The 24,251-nt window shown below is 37.1% G+C and overlaps 1 protein-coding gene across 11 annotated transcripts; it reads left to right on the top strand.

Annotated features, from left to right (window-relative positions):
- The first annotated feature begins 3,649 nt into the window (after nucleotides 1-3,649).
- tnnt2e (troponin T2e, cardiac) lies at nucleotides 3,650-24,121 on the top strand. Of its 11 annotated transcripts, none has more exons than XM_036148819.1 (18): nucleotides 3,650-3,838; nucleotides 7,476-7,571; nucleotides 7,677-7,684; nucleotides 8,950-8,970; nucleotides 9,522-9,545; nucleotides 12,848-12,862; nucleotides 13,322-13,342; nucleotides 14,553-14,573; nucleotides 15,716-15,736; nucleotides 16,399-16,420; nucleotides 16,497-16,557; nucleotides 17,992-18,108; nucleotides 18,247-18,324; nucleotides 20,708-20,818; nucleotides 20,915-21,027; nucleotides 21,163-21,253; nucleotides 22,910-22,947; nucleotides 23,829-23,917. In XM_036148819.1, the coding sequence occupies exons 2-18, from the start codon at nucleotides 7,489-7,491 to the stop codon at nucleotides 23,866-23,868; spliced, it is 885 nt and encodes a 294-aa protein (XP_036004712.1). In that variant the 5' UTR covers nucleotides 3,650-3,838; nucleotides 7,476-7,488; the 3' UTR covers nucleotides 23,869-23,917. The 11 variants fall into 11 exon arrangements, with proteins under 11 accessions (XP_036004712.1, XP_036004714.1, XP_036004713.1 ...); XM_036148816.1 differs by having other exon boundaries at nucleotides 3,651-3,838; nucleotides 7,483-7,571; nucleotides 8,947-8,970; XM_036148817.1 differs by having other exon boundaries at nucleotides 3,653-3,838; nucleotides 8,947-8,970; nucleotides 23,829-24,121.
- Nucleotides 24,122-24,251: the final 130 nt, after the last annotated feature.

Below are 24,251 nucleotides of genomic sequence, written 5' to 3'. Positions count from 1 at the left end.
GTATATCGATAATAGAAAGTGTCAGTAAAAAGTTCAATAGAATACAAGTTTTCCTTCCTTATGCATTTTAGCCATGTAGGTTAATATTACATCCTCCCAACCAATCACAACCCCAGACCCAGGCTGTCACCAAGCTCCGCCCCCTTCAAAGAGTTCAGAGCAGACGTTCTTTTTTCTTTTTAAAAACTTGTAGTTTTGGTAAAAAGTTGGTTGAATAAAGATTTGAGTTTGAATTCAGTGTTTGTGTGTTCTGTATCTAAAAGTAGGTTGCTAAGCAACAGCATAAAATGGCCAGGGCTGCACTTAAAATATGTTTCGAATTTGTTGATAATTATATCGATCATTATGATTTCTTTTTTATCTATATGCTTTTTTCTATATTGACCAGCTCTAATGGAACCGGATTTCATCATCTGAGCCTGCAAAGCGCTCCAGACCAAAACCGGTCCACAGCTGCAGCCTCTCAACTTGGCTCCGCAGCACTTCGATTCTTTAGCGCTTGCCTCGTTTTCAGTGCGTAACAAGTTGGTCATTACCCCAGTTGGTGGTGAAACACAGTAGTCAGGAACAACAAACACCATCTCCGATTCTGAAGGGTCCGCATACGGATCTGCAGCGGCAGATTCCTCTCGAAGCCTAGGTTCCCACACACCGGGTCTTTTTCTTAGGCAACGAAAAGTGTGAACCCATTGAACACTGGAACTAGAATGAATAAAGACAGTTGTAGTGACGTAACCATAAATTGGTATTTTTACAAGGATCATTAAAACATTGAATTCATGTAAAATTAAAAGGAAAGGTAAGAAAAGGGTTTCTTTAAAAAGGGTTTCCTAGTTAAAATGTTTTGATCTGCGATCCACCTACTAAATCTTTCTGAGTGGTGATACTTGTGATTGATTAGTTATGCCTGTTTAGGACTGAAGGGGGAGCTGTTGGCCATGATGCCTCATTCCTGCTGCATTTGCCTGAAAGGAAGCATCGTATCTGAGCTTTGTGTTACCCCTTTTCAGGCCACAACAATAGCACCCTTTGTTAATCCCATCCCCCATTCCTGATCCCCAGGTGAAAAAAATGTCGGCTACATACCCGTGTGTCTCTACTGGGACACAAGTTTTTAGCTAGCCATTGCTGACGCACTACATTATCAGCGGGGACGCTATGAAAGCTTAACATTTGAATCATAGCGTGAAGAACACCAACATCGATCCGCCAACTCGCTGATAGCATAATCTCTTCCTCTGTACACTTGACAATCTCTTGTTCACATAGGACACGCATGCATCTCCGTGCACGGGTACAGCTGCCCCTCAGGGCTTACCCACTCCCTGCCCTTAAAATGCCACTGCCAGGCACAAAATGGTGGAGAATCAAGACGTTCTCTTGCTAACAGCGTTATAAAGTTATGAGTTATTTGTACTTCTTCACTAGAAATCTTCCTCTGAAAGGTGATGCTGTTCTGCTGTGGATTTATCTGTTGCAAATAGGCTCATGCGAGCCGGTGGGGGAAATGAGTTCTGGAGCAAGTTGGAGAGAGGCGTGGCTTGATACACGTCTTGTTTTGGTAAACAGACAATGCTCAAGCTCCACCTAGTGGTGAAATTTCACTTATTGTTCCTTTAAGGGCTTTTTAGCGAAAGGGGAAGTGCGCCAGCGGTCGCCATAAGCGCTGTCCGAATAGTGCCGTCAGTAAGGAAGGAGGTAGGAAACGGAGCCTGTATGCTTCTTCTCACGGCTAGTTTTGCCTAGGAACCTCACAGCATCCCTTACCGGTGCTAAGAAGCCTTACGGTATCCCACAATCCTTCGCGTGACATAACGTCCTTGTGCTTCCTTGTGCTCTGTTCTTTGCTTCCTCTGTCCTTCCTTCCATTCCTTGATTCCTTTCTTTTTTTCCTTCCTGCCTTCCTTATTCCCTTGTGCCCTTACTTTCCTTCAGTTATTATACTTGTGTCTTGTCTCTATTTTTCTCCTAATTTTCCTTTTGTCCTTCCTCCATGCCTATTTTGTATCTTTTTGTTGCTTGTTTCTTTTGCTTCCTTGTGTCCTTCTCTATGCCCTACTTTCTTTCCTTTCTTATTTATGTCCTACCTCCTTGCCATCCTTGTCTTTACATCCCAGTTCCATGTTTAAATCTTGTTTACTGTAGAAATAACAATATTAATAAATTACCCAGAAACTTTAAGTGAAGTTTCTGTTACAACAAAATACATTTTCCAAATTAAGAGCTCTGGAAATCAAATATTGAAAGGTGTCACATGTCTGCATGTAACTTGCAGTTCGTTAAAGTAAAAAAAAAAGAAAAGAAAAAGACACTAGGAATACCATCGAAAGCTATTTGATGCCAAACTTTTGGAGCGTAGGGATTAATTTTTCGCGACATTAAACTTCTTCCGTGGTATGAATCAACATCTGACTTTCATACCAAAAGGAAACAAGCATTCCTCGTGTTTATCTATGCCTTTATCTATTTTGAAATATTCTCTCAAAACATTTCCTTAACAGGAAAACCACTGGTGGTTTTTCTGGAAGCCTGTTTCTGTGATGGAGAAAAAAGTCATTATGAGGAGATAGTATCTCATCATTTTAAGGGACAATGTCATCCAAAGAGACAACGGTGTCAATATTGTTATACCATAATTTTGACTTTGAAATATTATCTCATAATGTTGAGATGATATTTCAGTTATGATTGCTGAGCCATATTTATGAGATGTTATCCTATGATTTTGAAATACTGTATCATCAGTTTTACAAAACCTTCTCAAAAGTATTAGATATGTATATATAATTGCTTAAAAATAAAACCTCTGATTTTATGCCAAATCCGATTAATCCATTTTTTTCTTCCTTTTCTTTTGGCAAAAAGAAATTAAAAACTATTTTTAAAAACTTGCTTTTACGTCAAGTATTTTGTCTGGGAGTTGACCTGAATTCAAACTCCAACTAATTACAAGTTGTGAAACTTATTTTGTAAAACAAGACGGCGGCCCTGCCGTGTTAAACAACGAAAAATACAACAAAGTGTTTGCGGCTAGTGGTTTTACACAATGAGCTAAAAACAGGCTTCCCTTCACTTATGTAACTTCAAGCTAAATAAAAAAAATAAGTAAACGAGTAAATTAAAGTGCCTCGTATTATGGTAAAAAAAAAAAGTTTCCTCTTTACAATATTTTCACAGTGTATTTTTCTAAACATATATTCAGCATTGCATGTACTCTCTTCATAGAAGCCAAATGAGTGCATCTGCAAAATAAAATCCAGATTTTCCAAAAGATTTATCTTGAATTGTAAATTCGAATTAATTGATTAAATCAGTTTACATTTGAGACCCTTTTAAACCTTTTTAATTGGATACTTTTTTTATTTCTATTGCTCGCATTCACAAGATTTCGGGTAAAAACGGGTCTGATTCAAATTCAGAACTGCATTGTCCAATTTAACCTTGTTTTATTTAGTTTTTTGTTCTACCTGGGAATATTAAACTTTTTTTTGTTTTACCTGGGAATATTAAAAAAAATGTGTTGCTTTTGGTGTTTTCTATGACCCACCAACAGGCTTTTTCTGCAACCACATCCCCTCATGCTTCAAATCACGACAAGCATTTGAACGCTGTATTTCGGTCCAGGTACATCTCATCTGACCTCCAACAATAGACGCGCCCTTCCCCACCAGTCATGGCAAAGACATGTGGTCACGAGATCCTCCGGGGCTGTATTAAGTGTGCCATTTGGGTGGATGAGAGGATGATTGAACTCGTGTTTGCCTGGATGTAGAGGAGGAAAAAACGGCACTTGCTGCAAATCCAAAAACGCTTCTTCAGCGGACGCACAGTGTAAGAGGTAAGAGTTGAATGTAACTTTGACCTCAGGGACAATTAAACAGAGATTAACTTAAAAGACAGCTTTTAGTATAGTTTTAAACATGAAAGAAATCTATCCTATCTGATATTTGTATGATGTGCTAAGTAACTTAACATGTGGTAGAAAGCCAGAAATAAGGATGGAGCTGGATCTGGTGCGGCTCTAAAAGGGATTTTCTTCATGCTTTTTGTCACGAGTGCCGCATATGCTCGTGAAGAAGGTGCTAAGCTCGCCCCAGAGACCGTCGTGTTGGTGGCATGCTTTGCGGGCTTTGACTTAATGCTGCTTAATGCTGAAAGCAGCACCAGCAACATTCCTGCCACCGTCAGTCGGTGTGCTGTTCCACCGTTTGAGCCAGACACCAACTGACCGCATCCATTAAACCAAAATGCACGCCCAAAACCCCGGCCGCGGGGCCTTTCAAACATTCCACTAGTTTTCCATACTCAGATTCATTTTTTTTTTTTTTCATACCTCACAGCTTTGGTCACTTTTTTTTTTCTTTAATCCTTTTGATTTCAGATTCTCTAATATGGCCATAACCACCAAAGGACCCTCACAAGTATAGTGTTTGACTTTGAGCAACAGAATGAAGAGAAACATTAATTAAGCCTAAAAAATGAATCCAAATTTGTTCCTACAGTGCATTTGGAGCTAATTCTAGCTTGAACATGGACCATTTGATGGCGTCAAATAGAAAAACTTGTTTCAAAGTCAAGATCATCTCCCCCCTCTGAGCTCTATTGTTGAAAAAAATGGCCCCCATATTGGCAGCTGGCTGTCAAACTAGCAGCGCCATAAATAGCCCGCTGAATGTTGGGCCCGGCCCTCTCTGGTTTACCGGAGCACAGACGAGGTGAGCCATTGTCTGGAGGAGCTGCTCCGCACCTGTTCCAGAGCTCGCCCTATTATTCTTAAAAATAGACCCTCGCTCTCCCCTTCACTCCGCAGCCATTCTGACATTGGCTTTTATGATCGTGTGATTTATAAGGCTGTGGAAAAAAAAAAAAAAAAAAAAAAACACCATAAAGGAAGTGTTGTGGGCAATCAAATTTTGACATCTAATCCAATGACAGTCCGCTCCCGCCGACCTTGATCTCAAGCATTCAGATGGCGCTGCTGTGCTTGGATCAATAGCTGAACCAAAGGAAAATAGGGAGGCCGCGTTTAAAATATGGAGTAGCCGTAGGTAGAGCAAGGTAGAAGTCTTAAAAGCACATTGATTTATAAAGTTCATTTTCTGCCTTTCAGGACTAGGTGACCTCTGATTATTGCTTTACGTTGATAGTGTTTTAAGTTTGTATTTGTAATGTCCATCATAACGTCCCTATGATTTAAAGTCCTTAAAATGAGATGCCAGTATTTTTTTCAGCTGGTACTAACTCCTGTTACCTGTTACTGCGCACTCCCCCGCCAACAAAAAACAGCTAAATACACTTTTCCCTTTCTTACAAGAAAGACAAATGTAGCTGTTTCACAACAGTAAGCTGTTGAGGACTTTAATGCCCCTCTTTTAGGCTGTCGAGCATTGGCCACTGTGACTGTAGAAGGGCTGTAAACTCCCCCGCTGTTTAACCAGTTAATGTGAGCTCGTTATACGTGTTGCTCTATAAAGAGTAGAATGAGAAAACTGGTATGATATCCTGGATTCTAAGCACACAAAAGAGTTAATGGAGGAAATATTTTACCTTTACAGCTAACGTTCAACATTGTAAACAGGAAATTTTTACAGATTTTTTTTCACTTTGAAGACAGAAACGCTATTTTTATATTAGACCTACAAACAGTTTTGCCTATTTGACTTGGAAGCCACGCTGATTTTTCAAATTTCTTTCCAAAAAAAAAACGATGTGCATTCAGCCCTGTTTACTCTGACACCCTTAAAGGAAAACCGGCATGACAAATTGCTTTCTGAAAAGTTACCTTATTTGTACATTTACCATTTGCCACCTTTTCATCTACATATAAAACAAAGTTTGGTGGAAAGTAGTGTTGCGCCGATGCCATTTTTTGGCCCCGATACCCGATACCTGGCTGTGCAGTATTGGCCGATACCGATACCATACTGATACCATCTGTTTGAAACTGATATGTGTGTGTATATATGAAGAACTGCATACTACTTAGGGTAGTAGAACTTTTTATTGCATACCTGGAATGGTTGACAATAATTGAATAAACTTTTGGCTCTCAAAGGCCAAAATAGTGCAACATTGGTGAAATTATAACATGTATAATAGTAGTGCAACAGTAAGACAGTAAAACTACATTAATAATTGAATAATCTCTTTTAAACCCTGAGTTTTGGCTCTCAAATGCCAAAATAATGCAACTTTCATGAACTTATATAACATGTATAATACTGGTCGGGAGAGAGAAGGCTGCGTTCAAGTGACATAAAACATCAAAATGGTATCGGTATCGGTGCAACTTTAGTGGAAAGCCATCTCTCCAAATGACCTTGAACAGATGCTTCCCAATGTGAAATATGGTGGCGGTATCATGCTGTGGGGATACTTCAGCGGGGAAAGGGACAATGGTCAGAGTTGATGGAAAGAGATAAATACAGGGCAATCCTAGAGATGTTTAAAAAACAAAAAAAAAAAAATATATATATACATTAGGCTGGGGTGGAAGTTCACCTTCCAGACAGACAAGGATTTGCGTGTTAAAATGGCCTAGTCAAAGTCCAAATCCAATGGAGAAAATGTGGTAACATGCTAAGTGTCATTCCCAAATGCTCTTCATCTAATCTGATGGAGCCTGAGCTGTTCGGCAAAGGAAAAAAGAGAAAATGTCCATCTCTGGGTCATGTACCTGGCTAAGCCTAATCAAGTATTCACCATGTGCAAAATCTATGTGCATTTTCTGCTTCTTGGTGTTATGAAGCACAAGCTGAAAACAAGTAAACACAAACAATTATCATTTACAATTAGCTGTGAGATGAAAGGGAAATGTGTTTAAGACATATTAGCGGTGAAGTTGAGCCTCTTCTAATCGCAGGTAGCGTCTGAGGTGAGTCAGGCAGTACAGACCGCGTCAAAGCCTTCTCTGGTACCTGACCCATTCCCCAGGTTACACATAAAAAAAAAAAAAAAAAAACAAGCGGCATGTCTTCAGGTCCATCAGCGATCCATTAGAAAAATCCATGCAGTCCCCAGCAATTTTCAGCGCCTCTCAGGCCTCCGTCAGCTGTCTGCAACCTTGATCAGCGCCAAGAGGAAATGACTGCGGATTTGGCGCGGAGCTGCTTGAAGCCCTGGGCCTCTGGCCGCAGAACCCGTGGAGGACTCGTTTGTGCCTCTACCGCCGTTAAAACCCCACAGCGCAGGGCCAGGATATCGCCTCCTTCCCTTTGTTTCTGTTTGTTCGCACAGATGATAAAAGGTTGTGAAAGGCTTGAGAGGAGCCCATCTGGCAAGGGCTTCTTGAAACAGAGCGACTGTGATTAAAAAGAGGGCATCAGGTAAACAATCACAGCGAAAAAACGTCTGAGAAACGCGTCGGGTACGACTGATCAGAGGCACAGGGATCCTAAAACCTTTAGAAAAGAGAGATAAATGTTAGCAATTACTTTGTCTCAAAACAACTGCCTGTTTTTCTTTTATTATTAAAGCAACCAGGTCAGGATGTCTGAGGAAGCTGTGGAGGAAGTTCTAGAGGAAGTTATAGAGGAAGAAGAAGTTGAAGAAGTCGTAGTGGAGGAGGTGGTGTAAGTAAAATAAATTTCTATCGCACCTTACAACAGTAAAAAAAAATAATAATAATAATCAGATTTTCTCTGATCATTCCAATTGTTTACCTAATTTCTTTTCAGGGAGGAAGGTAAGCGAGTGTTTTGTTGTTGTTGTTGCTTTTTTTTTTTTTAAAGAACTCGTCACTCCTAGCTTCCATTCTTAGACGCGGCTGACCTGATTATGTCAGCTCAGGCGGAAGACGAAGCAACGGGAAGGCGAACGCTCGTGCATGGCTTCACGTGTGCAGTCTCTCTGTTGCGGCTGCACGTCTGCCGTCAGCGAGGAGAAGCACGGGTAGCAGGACGTCTCATTTGTGGACGCCAACACGTCACAAATGTATTTCCGTCCTATTACTGCTGCATTTCTAGCAAGTGTCGCGGATAGTTGCATGTTTTCAAGCTACCAGATGTGTAAAAAGCCTTAAAATGCATTCATGTTATGTAGCAGTGGCTATACATTATATATATTTTTCTACAGGTTTGTTTTTTATGGTGCTAGTGTTTTGGTGAACCTTGTTATTTTTGTTGATGTGGCCACAGCTTATTATCCTGCTGACAGGCCCATCGACGACCTTTTACAAATTACATTTGCAATTTTGATTTAAAATTTGCTGCTACTTTATAAACCTTTACTGTACGTTTTATTTTTCTGAACCTTTGTAGTTTAGTGGAGTGCTTTTCGAACTAGTTAGGTGTGGGGATTTTTTTCAGCTACTTAAATCAAAGGTTTGATTTTTATTTTTTTATTTTTTTTTGCGCTTATATTAAGACAATGCTGCTGCTGCAAAAAAAAAAAAATCAATAAAATTTAAGGCTTTTGTTTTCCACATCTCTGCCAACAAATCTGCCTGTACTTTTGAATATAATCAGCCTGTCCTGCTGTTCGGTGACAGTACAAAGCTGCTTACCATCTAAGGCTTCAAGTATCTATCCGGCATGTTACAGACAGCTCAGCTGGTGAGCTAAGATCATCCCCCCTGTTTGTACCTCTGCTCACGATAAATATTCTAACGCTGCTTTTTTTTTTTGTTTCTTTTTTTATGCATCCCAAGAGACAGTGATGTGACAGTGAGCAAAGTGACCAAACCCCTGCTGGGAGCTGTTTGCCGAGTCCCATTGATCCACTAATCCATATTTGGTTCACTCAGTCATAAAGGCTGAAAGGGGGAAAAAAAAGGCTTTTTTTTTTTTTTGTCTTGTCTGTGAACACAGCCTTTTTATTCTGCTCTGTGCTTACCCCCTCGGGCCGTATAATCTTAGCACCGTGTGTTGCATCAAGTACTTTGTCATGTCGGCAATAACAGAGCTTGAATGTTTTTTTTTTTTTTGTCTGTTTTATCCTTGTTATCAGAAGAAGCTCCACCTGGAGTAGAAGGTAATTTTCTTCTTTTAAATACTTTATGTACTATTATGATTTTTTTTTTTTTTTTTACAAGCTGTAATAGTAATGTTTACGATCACAACGGCCTAATTTGACAATGTAATGGCCTCGTGAGCAGCATTACTCCTGCCTTTCTAAATAACACACGCGGAGCTGGTTTATTTTAATCGACGACACGCCGACGGAACAAAATCTGTAAAAAGCGGTCTCCACCTGCAGATTGCTGTAAATGATCTTATCTCTTCATAGCCGCTCATTCGTTTTAGTCCCATTAGCCGTCATCAGTAATCACCGCTTTGTTTGGCTGCTTAGCTGCCGCCTGCTCAGTTAGGATCAGATGAATGTACTTTAAATGAGAGATCCATTTGTAAGTTTAGCTAAATGCACTCCAGGGACATTTGCTGTCCGCACGCTGGAAAAACTTTGAGAACAGGTTCATTTATTTTTACGTTTAACATTCTATATTCTGAGCTGTTTTTTTTAAGAGTACTTACTATATAAAATATAAACTTCTTTTTTTTTGTTTGTTTTTTTTTTGTTCTCAGAGCCTCCGGTCTCCACTGCTGAAGGTAAACACTTTTCACTTAATTTCTACTGTGAACGACATACAAGTTGCTTAGAAACCTCCACACCAACAGGGGGCCCCCAAGAGCACTTGGGTTCTCACTCAGACCTTCAGCACTTCTGATTTGTAGTCAGGCGTATCAAGAAAGAGCAGATTTCTGAATTCACTTTGAGATTTTCTGGATTACAAATTTAAGATATGATTTAATAGATCTGACCAATTGTGATCAAAAAAAGGAAGTTCTTAATGTAGTTACATTTAATGCCCGAAGTAACTATTCTACAAACCTAGACAAGTCTATTCATTCATCAACTACCGCTTATACACAGTCGGAGCTCATTCTGGGGGGTCCCAAGTTGTTCCCATGCCAGAAGCGAGACAGTCTTCCCAGCGGGTTATCGGTCTTCCTCATGTGTTATGACTGATCCCATTCTGTCATACTGGGAATTTAAAGAAAACATTGTTAGCCTACTAGCTAGCTAAGCAATGCTCAACCAAAACAGCGTGTGGTCAACTCCGATGTAAAAGCGATGTTGGTGATGTTAGTGAAGCTGATGGAGCCCCAAAGTGAAATATACTCTGGGCGCCGTAAAACCTGGGGCCCACTTTAACTACAAATAAACAATTTTCTTTCAGAGGAAGTTTCATAATTTTTAACCTGAAACATCATTAAAACGTCTCATCTACCATGTCCTGAAATGTGTGTTAAGGTAAGAAAGAGAAGTCAATAAACCAACTCAAACTCTCACACTCCTCCTATATACGGGGAGAGGGATCAGCGATTGAATATTGTATATCTAGGCAAGAAATACATAAAAGTTTATTTGGATTTTCAGGAGCTATCCAGATCTGATGTTTCAAAAGGTAGAAATCAATTGAAGATCTCACAGTAAAAAGACTTAATTTGTCCTGTTTCTGTGAGAAACTTGAAATGCTAGTGCAATAATGGGACAGTTATTTTAATAGGAATGCTCATTACTGTTTATTACTAAATGACACTGTCTTTGTCCGTTCCCTCCCTCAGCCCCCCCCCCCAAAAAAGGCTTTATAAAAAAAAAAACAGAAATGGGCTACTATCTGAAGTCATCGCATGTCTACTTCAATCTTTAAAAAAATCAGCACCACATTACAATAAGGCTCCACTCATGGATGGCTAATAGATAGTATATAGATATGTTACTTAATCTGTAAACACTTTATAACTCATTCAAATGTGTGTATTATGAATTAATTAAGGGCGAGCAAGCAAATTTTTTGAGCAAGCTAATTTGGTAACTTAGTCAGAATTTTTTTAATATAAGCAACTCTAGATGAAATGTATAGATTAGGCTCACTATTTGGCAAGAAACTGGTCAGTTTGCTCTTGCCTGCCCTTAATTCGTGCATAATAAACACTAATTAATCCCATTCATAAACTCATTCATAACATATCAATAAACTATTTATTAGCCACTTTTGAAGGGAGCCTTTTGTAAAGTGGTACCAAAAAACCCTCTCAATCTCAGAATAACTAAATTATTCTTACTCTACTGGCTTTGAATATTCTGACGTTGACTTCAATACAGCTTTACTATGAAAGTCACTAAAAAGGAAATATTGATCTCACACCTTTTTAAAGTGGAAAAAACCGTGTATTTATTTATTTATTCCATGCTGGTCGGGCCTACAGCCTTTAATCAACTGCACCATCTGGACCGAGGGCGCAGGGTAACAATTCATCAATGCTGGGAAAGGTCAGGAAGATAAACAAGCAAACTTTCAAACATCTGAGAGCACAAAATCCCTACTCCCCAAACATATCCATAGTTTGTTAGAGCTCAATTTGTTATTCAGCTGTAAAATGTGGTGTGTGACTGACATACATATTTATAGTTTTGAAGCATAAAAAGATGCACCCATTTGTTTTGCATAGGGGTGGCAGTGTCATGATCTGGGCCTGTTTTACTGCATCTGAGCCAATCATTATTGGAAAGATTAAAACAGAATTAAAATATATGATCTAAATAATATCTAGATGATGATGAGTGTAAAAGTGACTACCGATGCACACTTTAAGAAAATACCGCTTTTCACATTAGCATATTATCTTAAATATTGCTTAACAAGTTAAACACCCATTTAGGGTGTATCCACTGATCTCTATTATACACTGGATTGCTGATTTGCCCGAAAAACGGTCACTGGACGCCATCTTGCTACTCCCTACTACGTTTCACAGGTAATTCTACAGTCAGTGGATGTACTAACAGTATAAACTACTAGGAAATTAGGTGCTGAATATGTTACATGTTATTAACGTAAAATGTTATTAAATATATATATGTATATGTATACATATATGTAAATATGTTTTTCTATATTGTTATTTATTGTTATTGTTATTTATTTATATATATATATATATATATATATATAATATGCTCATATATTCAGGACTATGACTATATCTCAGTACTATATATATTAGTACTATATATATAAAAAAGTATATGGCATTTGACATTTTAAAGTTTTAAGGCCCCCCTGAACATGAGAAAATCCTTGTTATTCGATGCTGTAGCGCACATATTCCCTAGTTACTGGAGGAAAATAGGGAGTACCAATATGGCGGCTGGTGGCTTAAAAGCGACTCATTCTAACAGCGGGTGATTAGCACTCCAGTGTAGATCAGTGGGTGTACCCTGCTTCTCGCCTATTGACAGCTGGAAATAGGCACCAGCACACCTCACGACCCCAATTGGGATAAGTGTGTTGGAAAATGGATGGATGGATGGAGTTAAACACCATATTAAAGTTTGAAAGACTTGTCCTCATTGAATTTTGCATGGTGCTAGTGGAACAGGATTTGGGCCTGTTCAGCTCCACCTGTACCATATTGGTTTACCATCAGAATTGAACCAATAAATTACAGAGCTTTTTTTTTTTTTTTTAGAAACATAATGTCAAAATTATACCACTTTTCAATTTCCACAAGCCAAAAAAAAAAATCTGTTTTTTGAATAGAATGAGTTCTAGGTTAAAAGACGTACACCACTGCATTAGACTATAAAAGCCCAAAGCCATTTATTTAGTATGGCAGTGGTGGTGTCATGATTTATGTCTGGGCTCTGATGGCTTTCTGTATCCTCATATGAAACTTGAATTTGATATCTTGACACACTCTTGTTACACATGCCTGTTTTGTTGAACGTCAACGTGGTAGAAGTCGCTCTGCGGGCTGACTGACTGAAGATATTGCCTCGTGAGCTGCGTTTATTGATGATGTGTTTTCTATTTCATGCTGTCTCCTCGGATTATCTCACAAAGAGCCTGCAGAAGAAGGTATTCCTAAAATGTTTTTAGCAGACTTGCAATGTTTTCCTGTTATTTGGCTTGGAAAAGAAGACATTAGAGCTTACATGTTTGTTGTTATCACAAATACTTATTTCCAATCTTCTTTATTTTGTGTTATGGGGGGGGGGGGGATTTACTTGTAATGCAAATAGCTTGTTATTTTCCCCTCCTGGCCTTAGATTTATTCTGATAACACACTTTAATAAAAGAGCTGCCTCCTTCATCTGAAAAATACGATTTTGTGCCTTGAAACCCTGGCGTGACATGGCATACAGAATGAGTTCAGGCTTTCTCTTTCACCCTCTGACATGCAAGAAAGGTTTTCACATCAGAATATATAAAGTAAATATCAGACCTCAGTAATGTAGGGGTTGGACGTAATAAAAGGAAATCCATTTGTATTCTGCCTGTTGATGCTCTAACATTTCCCTCTGTCCTTTCTCGCAGAGGCTCCAGCTGCAGATGAAGGTATGGTTATAACATTTAATAAAAGTGTTTAATATTATTGTAGGTCATCTCGTGTTACCCAATTTAAAAAATGATGGCGCGCGCTTAAAAACACCGTCACGTCAATTTGTTTTCAGTAAAAGCTTTTAAACGACGGTTCTGTGGGATTTACTGTTTAACTTCATATATGCTTTATGTGCGATAAGATCATATTTGCTACCATGGATCACTTGATGGTACATTACATACAGTTGGAGCTTTAAACTTTATGCAGTAAGTAGATTTTGATAATTAAGTAGTTTTGATAATTAAAAGAAACCTGGATTGGAGTATAAATTCACTCATACCCATGGTAGTATCACGGTTTCAGCCAATAAAATCATCCATTATCACAGGAGCAGGCTCTAAATCTGTTGTACAACTAAAGATAATGTCATATGCGTGACTTATCCAAGTATAAAAGTGATTTTAACAAGTTTAAATACGAATATATGTAATATGCATCATAAATATGTAAATATGGTAAAACTAAATAGAAAGGCTAACGTTAGTGAAGCACTATTGCATTACTGAATACTTCATACACATTGTTCTGCATGGTGATATAATCATGGTTTTGGTCATGATTGGGTCTCATTGTTTGAGGCTTTTAAAGAAATATAAGAATTATATTTTCTGGTAAAAAGTGCAAAAGTATTTCAAGGAAAGTATCCTTTTAGAAAAATAGCACTACATCATTAGCATAAATGTTAATGTAAAGGGCCTGAGAGCCATTCTATGTATGTTTACTTAATTCTGCCATTATATAAACATGAACAAGCAAAATGTTTGAATATTTTTTAATCTAGCCAATTGTTTTGATAGTTTAAGTAATATTTACTGCACACGAGTATAAAAACTGTATACCCGTTTGTTTCCATAAGCGGTGGTAGTATCATGATTAGGGCCTGAGAGCTACATCTAAGCTATGACGGCTTATCGTTATAAATAGAACTATAAATTCACAAACTGTGAGGAATATTTGAAGAAAATGTTAAAAAATGTATTTCTATGTACGGATGAATACGGATGTATGGATGACGTCTCCAAGGATAAGTGGCACTTTGGTATTTTTTTTGTGTGTAAAAACGTACTAAGACGTAGGTAGTGAAAGGTTTGGAGGTGATAGAAGAAAATCTCTTTGCATTCTGCCTTTTGATACAATAAAATTTTCCTCTGTCCTTTCCTTTAGAGGCTCCAGCTGCAGATGAAGGTAGGGTTATAACATTTAATAAAAATGTTTAATATTATTGTAGGTCATCTCGAATTACCCAATTTAAAAACTGATGGCGCACGCTTAAAAACACCGTCACGTCAATTTGTTTTCAGTAAAAGCTTTTAAACGACGGTTCTGTGGGATTTACTGTTTAACTTCATATATGCTTTATGTGCAAAAAGGATCATATTTGTTACCATGGATCACCGATGGTACAATACATACAGTTTGAGCTTTAAATTTTATGCAGGGAACTGGTATGTGTAGTTTAGAAAAGAAACCTGGATTGGAGTATAAATTCACTCATACCCATGGTAGTATCACGGTTTCAGCCAATAAAATCATCCATCATTAGAGGAGCAAGTTCTAAATCTGTTGTACAACTAAAGATAATGTCATATGGGTGACTTCTCCAAGTATAAAAGTGATTCTAACAAGATAAATACGTATATATGTAATACGTATCATAAATACGTACGTATGGTAAAAACTAAATAGAAAAGCTAACATTAGTGAAGCACTATTGCATTATTGAATACTTCATACAAATTGTTGTGCATGCTGATATAATAATTTTGGTCACAATGTTCATTGTTTGAGGCTTTTAAAGAAATATAAGAATTATGTTTTCTGGTAAAAAGTGCAAAAGTATTTCAAGGATAGTATCCTTTTAGAAAAAATAGCACTGCATTATTAGCATAAAATGTTAATGTAAAGGGCCTGCGAGCCGTTCTATGTGTGTTTACATAATTCTGCCGTTATATAAACATGAACAAGCAAAATGTTTGCGTATTTTTTAATCTAGCCAATTTTTTGATAGTTTAATATTTACTGCACAAGAGTATAAAAACTGTATACCCGTTTGTTTCCATAAGTGATGGTAGTATCATGATTAGGGCCTGAGAGCTACATCTAAGCTATGACGGCTTATCGTTATAAATAGAACTATAAATTCACAAACTGTGAGAAATAATTGAAGAAAATGTTAAAAATGTATTTCTATGTACGGATGAATAAAAACATATGGATGACGTCTCCAAGGATAACGTAGGTAGTAAAAGGTTTGGAGGTGATGGAAGAAAATCTCTTTGCATTCTGCCTTTTGGTAAAATAACATTTTTCTCTGTCCTTTCCTTTAGAGGCACCAGCTGCAGATGAAGGTACGCATTAAAATATCGGGTTTTATGAACGCCTTTAGTTGCCCGTTGCATAACTGCAAGTACACGACGTTAAAATCAGACAAATTAATTTCTTCCCCAATAATAGTTTTTAGGAGATGGGCAATTCCCTCATTGTGATTGGTACATAATAGACCTTTGATGCTGTTAAACATGGTGTTCTGCCCTTTATAAAGTTAATTTATTCAAAATAGTACATTAAGGGCTAGATTGAGTTATTGTAGCAAAAGAGATTTTTCATGAGCACATTTTTTTTTTTTTTACATATGAGCAAATGAGGCAAGAAATTGGAAAGGAAGAGGCAGAAATTATGGTTCAGCCTTTACATAATATAACCATTTATAATATGTATAAAGGATTTTATTTGAGTATAAAACCATGGATCCATTTGTTTTGCATGGTGGTGGTATTGTGATCTGGGCCTGTAGTCCTTGCTATGATTGGATCTCTAAATAAAGAATGAGTTGGGATGGAATGATCTCTCATAGTATAAAGATTAGTACTATGATTATAAATAAAAAAAAAACACCTTCATCCATCAGCATATATATGTAAATACATAGCATTTATTGAGCCGTAAACTGGATTAAAGATAAGACGAGTTAATTTCAAAAAAGAGTAAATTTGCTTCTTTATTATAACAGATGAATCCCGGCCCAAACCAAAGTAAGTTATTGCCGTCGTTCTAATTATATTCGGTTCGCACCGACTATTATTCTAACACAGAGGTGTTATTTCGCAGGGCTTTTGCTCCAACGATAGCCGTGCCAAAGATACCAGAGGGAGAAAAGGTTGACTTCGACGTGAGTGAAGGGTTTTTGTTTTTTCCCCTTAAAAACTTGAAACTTGTTGTTTTTATCCAGAAAATACAGCACTTACATAATGACTCCTATTAATACTAAAAAACAGAACTTTTGCACTAATATTTTATTTTTGCATTAATATTTTATTGACTGTCCATGTACAATTTTAAAACCAACATTTTTAAAACCAAAACATTTAAAATTTAATATTTTATTGACTGTCCATGTACAATTTTAAAACCAACATTTTTAAAACCAAAACTTTTAAAATTTAATATTTTATTGACTGTCCATGTACAATTTTAAAACCAAAATTTTTAAAACCAAAACTTTTAAAATTTTATATTTTATTAACTGTCCATGTACAATTTTAAAACCAAAATTTTTAAAACCAAAACTTTTAAAATTTAATATTTTTTTTTGACTGTCCATGTACAATTTTAAAACCAAAATTTTTAAAACCAAATCTTTTAAAATTTAATATTTTATTAACTGTCCATGTACAATTTTCAAACCAACATTTTTAAAACCAAAACATTTAAAATTTAATATTTTATTGACTGTCCATGTACAATTTTAAAACCAAAATTTTTAAAACCAAAACTTTTAAAATTTAATATTTTATTGACTGTCCATGTACAATTTTAAAACCAAAATTTTTAAAACCAAAACTTTTAAAATTTAATATTTTTTTTTGACTGTCCATGTACAATTTTAAAACCAAAATTTTTAAAACCAAAACTTTTAAAATTTAATATTTTATTAACTGTCCATGTACAATTTTAAAACCAACATTTTTAAAACCAAAACATTTAAAATTTAATATTTTATTGACTGTCCATGTACAATTTTAAAACCAACATTTTTAAAACCAAAACTTTTAAAATTTAATATTTTATTGACTGTCCATGTACAATTTTAAAACCAAAATTTTTAAAACCAAAACTTTTAAAATTTAATATTTTATTGACTGTCCATGTACAATTTTAAAACCAAAATTTTTAAAACCAAAACTTTTAAAATTTAATATTTTATTGACTGTCCATGTACAATTTTAAAACCAAATTTTGCTGCTTTTTATTTATTTCTTCACTGCATGTGCCCTCTTATTTACTTTTATCTGAATGTTATGTTGTCTGTGTACTTAGTCTGGTAAATATGTCTTGTCTTCACCGTGGGACAGTGAGAAACGTAATTTCGATCTCTTTGTATGTCTGGAGCATATTAAGAAATTGACAAAAAAGTTGATTGATTGATTGATTAAGAGTTGAAGAAGCGATAATTTTACCACCCAGCATATGAACGCTACTGACTTTTAGAGCCTAACCTTTAAGGTTTCACATTAAGCAAGCTACCCAGAGTGTTGATGAAGGGGCGCAGGGGCGGCCGTTCTGAGTGGACGCGCTCACACGTGCGTCTGTGACCTCCTTGTAGGACATCCACAGGAAGCGTCAGGAGAAGGACCTGACTGAGCTGCAATCCCTGATCGAGGCCCACTTCATTCAGAGGAAGAAGGACGAGGAGGAGCTCATCGCTCTTGTTAACAGGATTGTAAGTCTTCCATGAAAGCGCGCACTACTGCCAAAGTGATGTACCACCCAGCAAACAATTACGTTGTCTGTCTCTCTGCTCTGCTGCGTGTGTGTTGTGTGTGTGTGTGTGTGTGTGTGTGTGTGTGGGGATGATTAGGAGAAGCGTCGTGCTGAGAGGGCTGAACAGCAGAGGATCCGCACTGAGCAGGAGAAGGAGAGGCAGGCTCGTCTTGTTGTGAGTGCCTTTGAAGCTTCCGCTAAACAAAGTGATTTTGTAAACCGGAGAGGAATTTCAGATTGATCGCAGCTAATAAAATCGCCCCGGCACCAAATAGAGGACTTCTGTACAGACACCAAAGGAAAACTAGTGATTTTAACCAGTTTATACCGTCCTTGGCAGATTTCATCTGTAAGAGAAGAGACTGAGTAATCAGATGGCTTTTAGAAGATCAGTTCTCCCTCTTTCATTTAAAGTCTCCTTAAAAATTATGAAACCACAGGTTTAGTTATACTGTAAAATGGAAACTAGCTGTGGTTGGGAAAAATTAACCTTGATTTCTTTTTAAAGCTTTCACTTTAGGAGGAAGAATTCGGCTTTACCCACGATTCTAGCACTCGATAGCTGTGAGGCCAAAAAAGACCGGATTTACAGCGCCTTCCAAAAGTATTCCTACCCCTTAAACTTTGCCACCAGTGGCACTACAACCACAACTTCTATGCCTTTTTACTGGGATTTAATGTGATAGACCAACACAAAGTAGAAGGAAAATTTCATGGTTCTAATTTTTTTTTTAATTTAGCTTCATTATCAACTTTTCAAATGCAGAACCAGTGTGTAAACATTAGCATTACAAACAAGTTTAAGTTGACATTCAGGGGGAAAAAAATAGAACAAACCTAACAGTAACAAGCAAAATGGATAAAGGAAACTTGAAGACAAATAACAAAGCGCACATTTTTCACAGTTATTTTCATCACCAAATAGTGTTACATGACGTGTGTAATCCTTGAACCTACTCGTATATAAGGTACTCGTGGGAATATACAGGTATTAGCCATTATGATGATCACTTTCCAATCATTTCTAAATAACCGTCCATATCTTCAAGAAGAGATTCTGAACTATTATTAATATTGTTGTTCAAAAGAAACTATGTTGGTTAATTTGTCTCTCCATTCCTTCACAAACGAAGATCTGAAAAGTTTGCTGTTTATTTTCAGCTTCTATAGGTCAAAACTTTGTAGAACCGCCTTTTTGCTGCGATTTAAGCTGCACGTCTTTAAAAGTTTTTCTATCTCTAGACCTCTTTCTAGCTCTGACTGCAGGTTTCCAGTAAATTACTGGGTACGATTGTAAGTGAGAAAGGGGCTTCGGCCTCTTGGTGCCTCTAAGAGGTTTTCTTCCAGGATGTGCCTGTATTTAACTCTGTCCATCCATCCCATTAACTCTGTCCAGCTTCCTTGTCCCCACAGCAGGACATTGCCACCACCATGGTGAGCTCAGGGTGATGTGCAGTGTTTGCTCTGTGCCCCACATACAGTATGTACACCCCGAAAGTTAAAATATGGTCTGATCTGAGCAGAACATCTTCTTTTACGTGTTTGGTGTGTCCACCAAGCAAACTGAAAACGATACTTGTTATGATTTCTTGACTATCTGTGGAGTCCATGGATAATATTTGTCCTGTTGAAAGGACAAATTTCACACCTGAGCTGAGCCTAAACTTACTAGGGGCCACTAGGATGTTCTGATTAATTCTTCTCTTACCAAACCTTTCAGTTCAGGTAGATGGTTTTGGTATATTTACAGTTGTGTCATACTCAATACTTTTATTTTCAGACTGAATGGCCCTGAGTAAGAGGTTCAAATATTGCAATATTGTGCTTTCTCTTAACTAAAAACCCTCCTTCAAACATCAGCACAACTGCTTTTTTGTGTGTTATTTCACAAATTTCTCTAGCAAACCTCTGAATGCAATTTGGGGACCCTGAATTTTGGGTTAGGTGTCAGATTAAAGACAACTGTTTGTTTCAGGCTTAAAAAAAAAAAGAAAGATAATGGCATTTCCTTCCATTTATCCATTTAATCAAATCCCAATGAAATGCTTTGAAGTCTGTACTTTGAACATGACAAAAGTTGGAACAGTTCAAGAAGTATAAATGAGTATTAGCCTGGATTTCAATGTGTCATTAATAGGTAAAATAAATAGGACTTTCCAAAGAAACAACACTGAGCTTGTGGACATTCTTTATTTATTTAAAATTCTTTCATGTTTAGGGGGATTTTTCTCTCTCTGTGAACAAAGTTCACCTCTTGTTGTTTCTTGTCTGAAATGCTCCCTTCTGGCTACTGTCTCTTTAAGGCCAGGCTTGTCCTCTGATTGGTCAGCTGTGCAGGAACGCAGGTGATTCCTATTCCCACAGCTGCTGCTTTTTCACGTTGAGAGAAAAGGAAAAACTGTGAAAAGGCACACTTGTAGGATTTATGAAAAAAAGAAAAGAAAAGCAGTTTTTGTTACAGTCACCCCTAAAGGGTTGAAAAGATTATCAATTGATTTAATTTATTTAAAAGATAGGAGGTGGAAAGATGCTGGAAAGACTGTGTTTTTGCTTCACAGGAAGAAAAAGAGAGGAAAGAACAGGAGGAAGCTCGTAAGAAGCATGATGAGGACACCAAGAAGAAAAAGGCCCTGACTAATATGACCCAACAATACGGCGGTCAGCAAAGGGTCAGTTATCAGTGATTTGGGTTTTTTTCTGTTTTTGTTTCTGTAATTGCTTAGTAAAACCCACCAACAATACCTTGCATGTTTTTGATTTTGCAGCAAGACGGAAAGAAGGGAGCGAAGAAGCAGACGGAGAGAGAAAAGAAGAGAAAGATCCTGGCAGAGAGGAAGAAGCCGCTCACCATTGACCATCTCAATGAGGAAAAGCTGAAGTAAGCCTGAAAAAAGAAAGAATGCCTGAGGCAGGAGACTAGACCCTGGATCAAAATCCATCTGTTGTAGTGAGTTTATAGCAGGTTTTGAATTTTCAGCCTCTGATCGTCTGCTTTATTTTTTTTTTTTCAAAGGGAGAAGGCCAGTGAACTGTGGCAGTGGCTGATGATGCTGGAGGCTGAAAAGTTTGACTACACTGAGACGCTAAAGAGACAGAAGTATGATGTGAGTATTTGGCCTCATTCAACTATGTAATAAGTTGTTAAAGGAACTTCTACACATTTATCTGACCTGAAAAACAAAACTATTGAACAAAATAACATCACGTCTTTTAAAATATATGGAACATGTTCTAAATATACCAGCGCACTTCTTTGGTAAAGATTATTGAATAAACAGAATTAGAAGCAATGCAGCAGAAAGATGTTCCTTTATTATGGGGCAGCCCTGTTAAAGGAAATGGTGAAAATACATTAAACGTTTTTTTATATTTTGGGGAGAAATTGTAACGTTTTCTGTAGAAAAAGTGTTATGGGAGCCGCTGGAGCTGAGCAATACTATTTTTTTTATTTATTTTTTTTACTTTATATCAATAAAAGCAAAATGGGGACAAAGTCAACGTCACACCACAGATTTCAGCAGATAGGCCATCATGCCAATACTTGTCCTTTCAGTTCAGTCGAGAATGATTGTATATTTTTTAACAAATTTGCTTGGAGCTACAGTTTTGAGTAAAATATCCTTCATACAAACTAGACTTTCTGGTTTGTATAAAGCATAAAGTTAGCATTAATAGTCATTGCTAGCATCAGTTGTGCCATAATTAGCACTATTAATGTTAGCATGAAGGTTTTTTAGCAAAGTATTTATATTGTTGAGTAACATAAAAGCATTGATGTTTATATTTTAATGTTGTTCAACGTTACCTTTTGATTGAATCTAGAAATAAAAAAACATGCTAACTCCGTTGTGTTGTTAACCAGAGTTAGCATTTGTGCTAATAACAATAATGCTAACAATAATGCTAACAAAAATGTTAGAAATTTGTTAGCATTAATTAACAATGCCAATGTTGCCAGTTTTAATATTGCTAATGTAATTAATATTAGCATTATTGCTAGTGATATTGGCAAAGCTATCATTATTATAGTTAAACGTAATTTTTTTGCTTTTCAGTCATTTGTTTTTCCCCAGGAAATTATTTAGGCAAATTTAAGAAACCTTTACTGATAAAAGCATCCCCGCACAAATAACTTGTTTTTTTTTTAATAAATTTCCGGATTTTCGCTCTTTGTTTCATTGTAAAGGAAGTGGTTTTGATATGAGTGGATGTCACTAGCATTAAATGACAGGTTGATACTGATATAATCTCCAAGTGGCTACTGTATGGTGATGTTGGAACTATAAGGCCTTTACTTATCACTTTTAACAGTGAAGCTGTTGCCTTTGGCTTCTTATACCCTGTAAAAGCAGTAGCACAATAACAACTTGAGTAAAGAATGGAGGCTGCTCTAAATGGATTATGTTCTTAAAAATATTTCTACAAGTATTTGATGGATTTTTAGTATATCTTGAAATCATCACATCATTCTTTCTTGCATATTTTGACAAATCCGATTGGAGCTGAAGCCACATTTTATTGTCAGAGCAGCGCCTGATTCCTCAGCTGTAGCGGCGTTTTGACAGCTCCTGATGATAAACATTTCATTTCTGAGATCGTGTTGCGTTTATTCTGTGATTTAGCCTGAAGATGAGCTCAGTGGAGAATTATTCAGACGTCCATCAGTGCAACAAACAGCATCTTTGTAGTTCCTCTTCAGGACCACCAGACTCCCTCTGTCGCTCTGGTTCTCTAACCCGTCCATATGTCCTCTCCCACAGATCAATCTGCTCCAGAATCGAGTTCAGGCCTCCCAGAGGTAAGTCGTTTTTTACATGTAAACTCACCTCTGCTGACTGTAGCAGGATAAAAGCAATTTATAGCACTTGGATGTTTGTTAGTAAACCAGTCATTTTTAAGCCCAAGCTGATAGATTTTGCATCTCCATCAGTTTTATTGGCTTTAAAAAAAAGAAACAAAAGCAGAGTCCTCTGTCTGGGCCACAGTCATGGTCTGCTAGCTTTATTAATTGCATGAAGCTTCGATATTTGCTCTTTCCTTCTGTGATCTGAAATCAAAGCTCTAAATGTAAGGTTTATATTTGAAAACATGAATCCAATCTGCATACCAAAGAACCTGTCTAAATCCATTATTCAGTTATAAAATGCTATATTTGAATCATTTAGGGAAAAAGTCTAAACCTACCTGGCACTAGGTTGAATGTCACCAGCAACACCCAGGGCTGATTGCTATTAAATTAGAACATTACATTTAATTAAGCAGGATTAAGCTGTAGTTGTTAGGAATTGGATCTGGTGTATAATTAGTGAGTTCTGGTTAATTGTACTGAACTAAATAGAAATGTGTGTAGAGTTCAAGTTGTTCCCCTTAGCCTGATGTGATGGCTAAATTAACCATTTTCTGGCAACAGTCTTCAGATAAACTCTGCCCCTTTCCCCCAAAAAAGACGAAGCCTCCCTTAGAACAGGTTGCCAGTAAAGCTTAAGAGTCTGAATGTTTTATCCTTTAAATAGTTGACTGTTTTTTTTTAACAAGTTACCCTATAATGAAATCAACTGAGTTAATTCCTGTATGTCAACGCTAGCAGCATCAGTGTCCTCTTTAGTTTGTATCTAGTTTACTGTTATGTTCATGATGACTGTATGAATGGAGGCGCTAATCATGTGTCTAACTTTGCAGCGCCAAAGGAAGAGGCAAGGCCAAAGGCAGGGTGAGATAGATGGGCTCAACCCCCCCAGATCTCAGAAGAGACGCCTGAACACGAGCAAGCAGCGTCCTTCAAGAGACCGAACTAAAGAGACTTTTATGCCGTGTGTGGTTGTGATGCATTTTCATTCAAATCAAGCAAATGGCAATAAAATACCTCTTTATTCTTTTAGGAGCCATACACACATTGCACATCTAGTAGCCAATGTAAACCTGAATAACAATAAATAAAGCTGATGGCAACAGTGACCTGCTGTACAACATGACCGTGGCTACAGTGCTTCCTGACAAGTGCTACTTCTAAAGGAAAAACCTCTGCAAATCATTATTTTCCAGCCTTCAGACAGATGTCCAATTGCATTCTGGGCAACCTCAGATTTAACTGTTCCTTTACAA

This window comes from Fundulus heteroclitus, chromosome 17 (genome assembly GCF_011125445.2).
Source record: "Fundulus heteroclitus isolate FHET01 chromosome 17, MU-UCD_Fhet_4.1, whole genome shotgun sequence".
Lineage (NCBI taxonomy): Eukaryota > Metazoa > Chordata > Actinopteri > Cyprinodontiformes > Fundulidae > Fundulus > Fundulus heteroclitus.
Note: the sequence above shows the minus strand (reverse complement) of the source record. Positions and strands in the feature narration are given on the sequence as shown.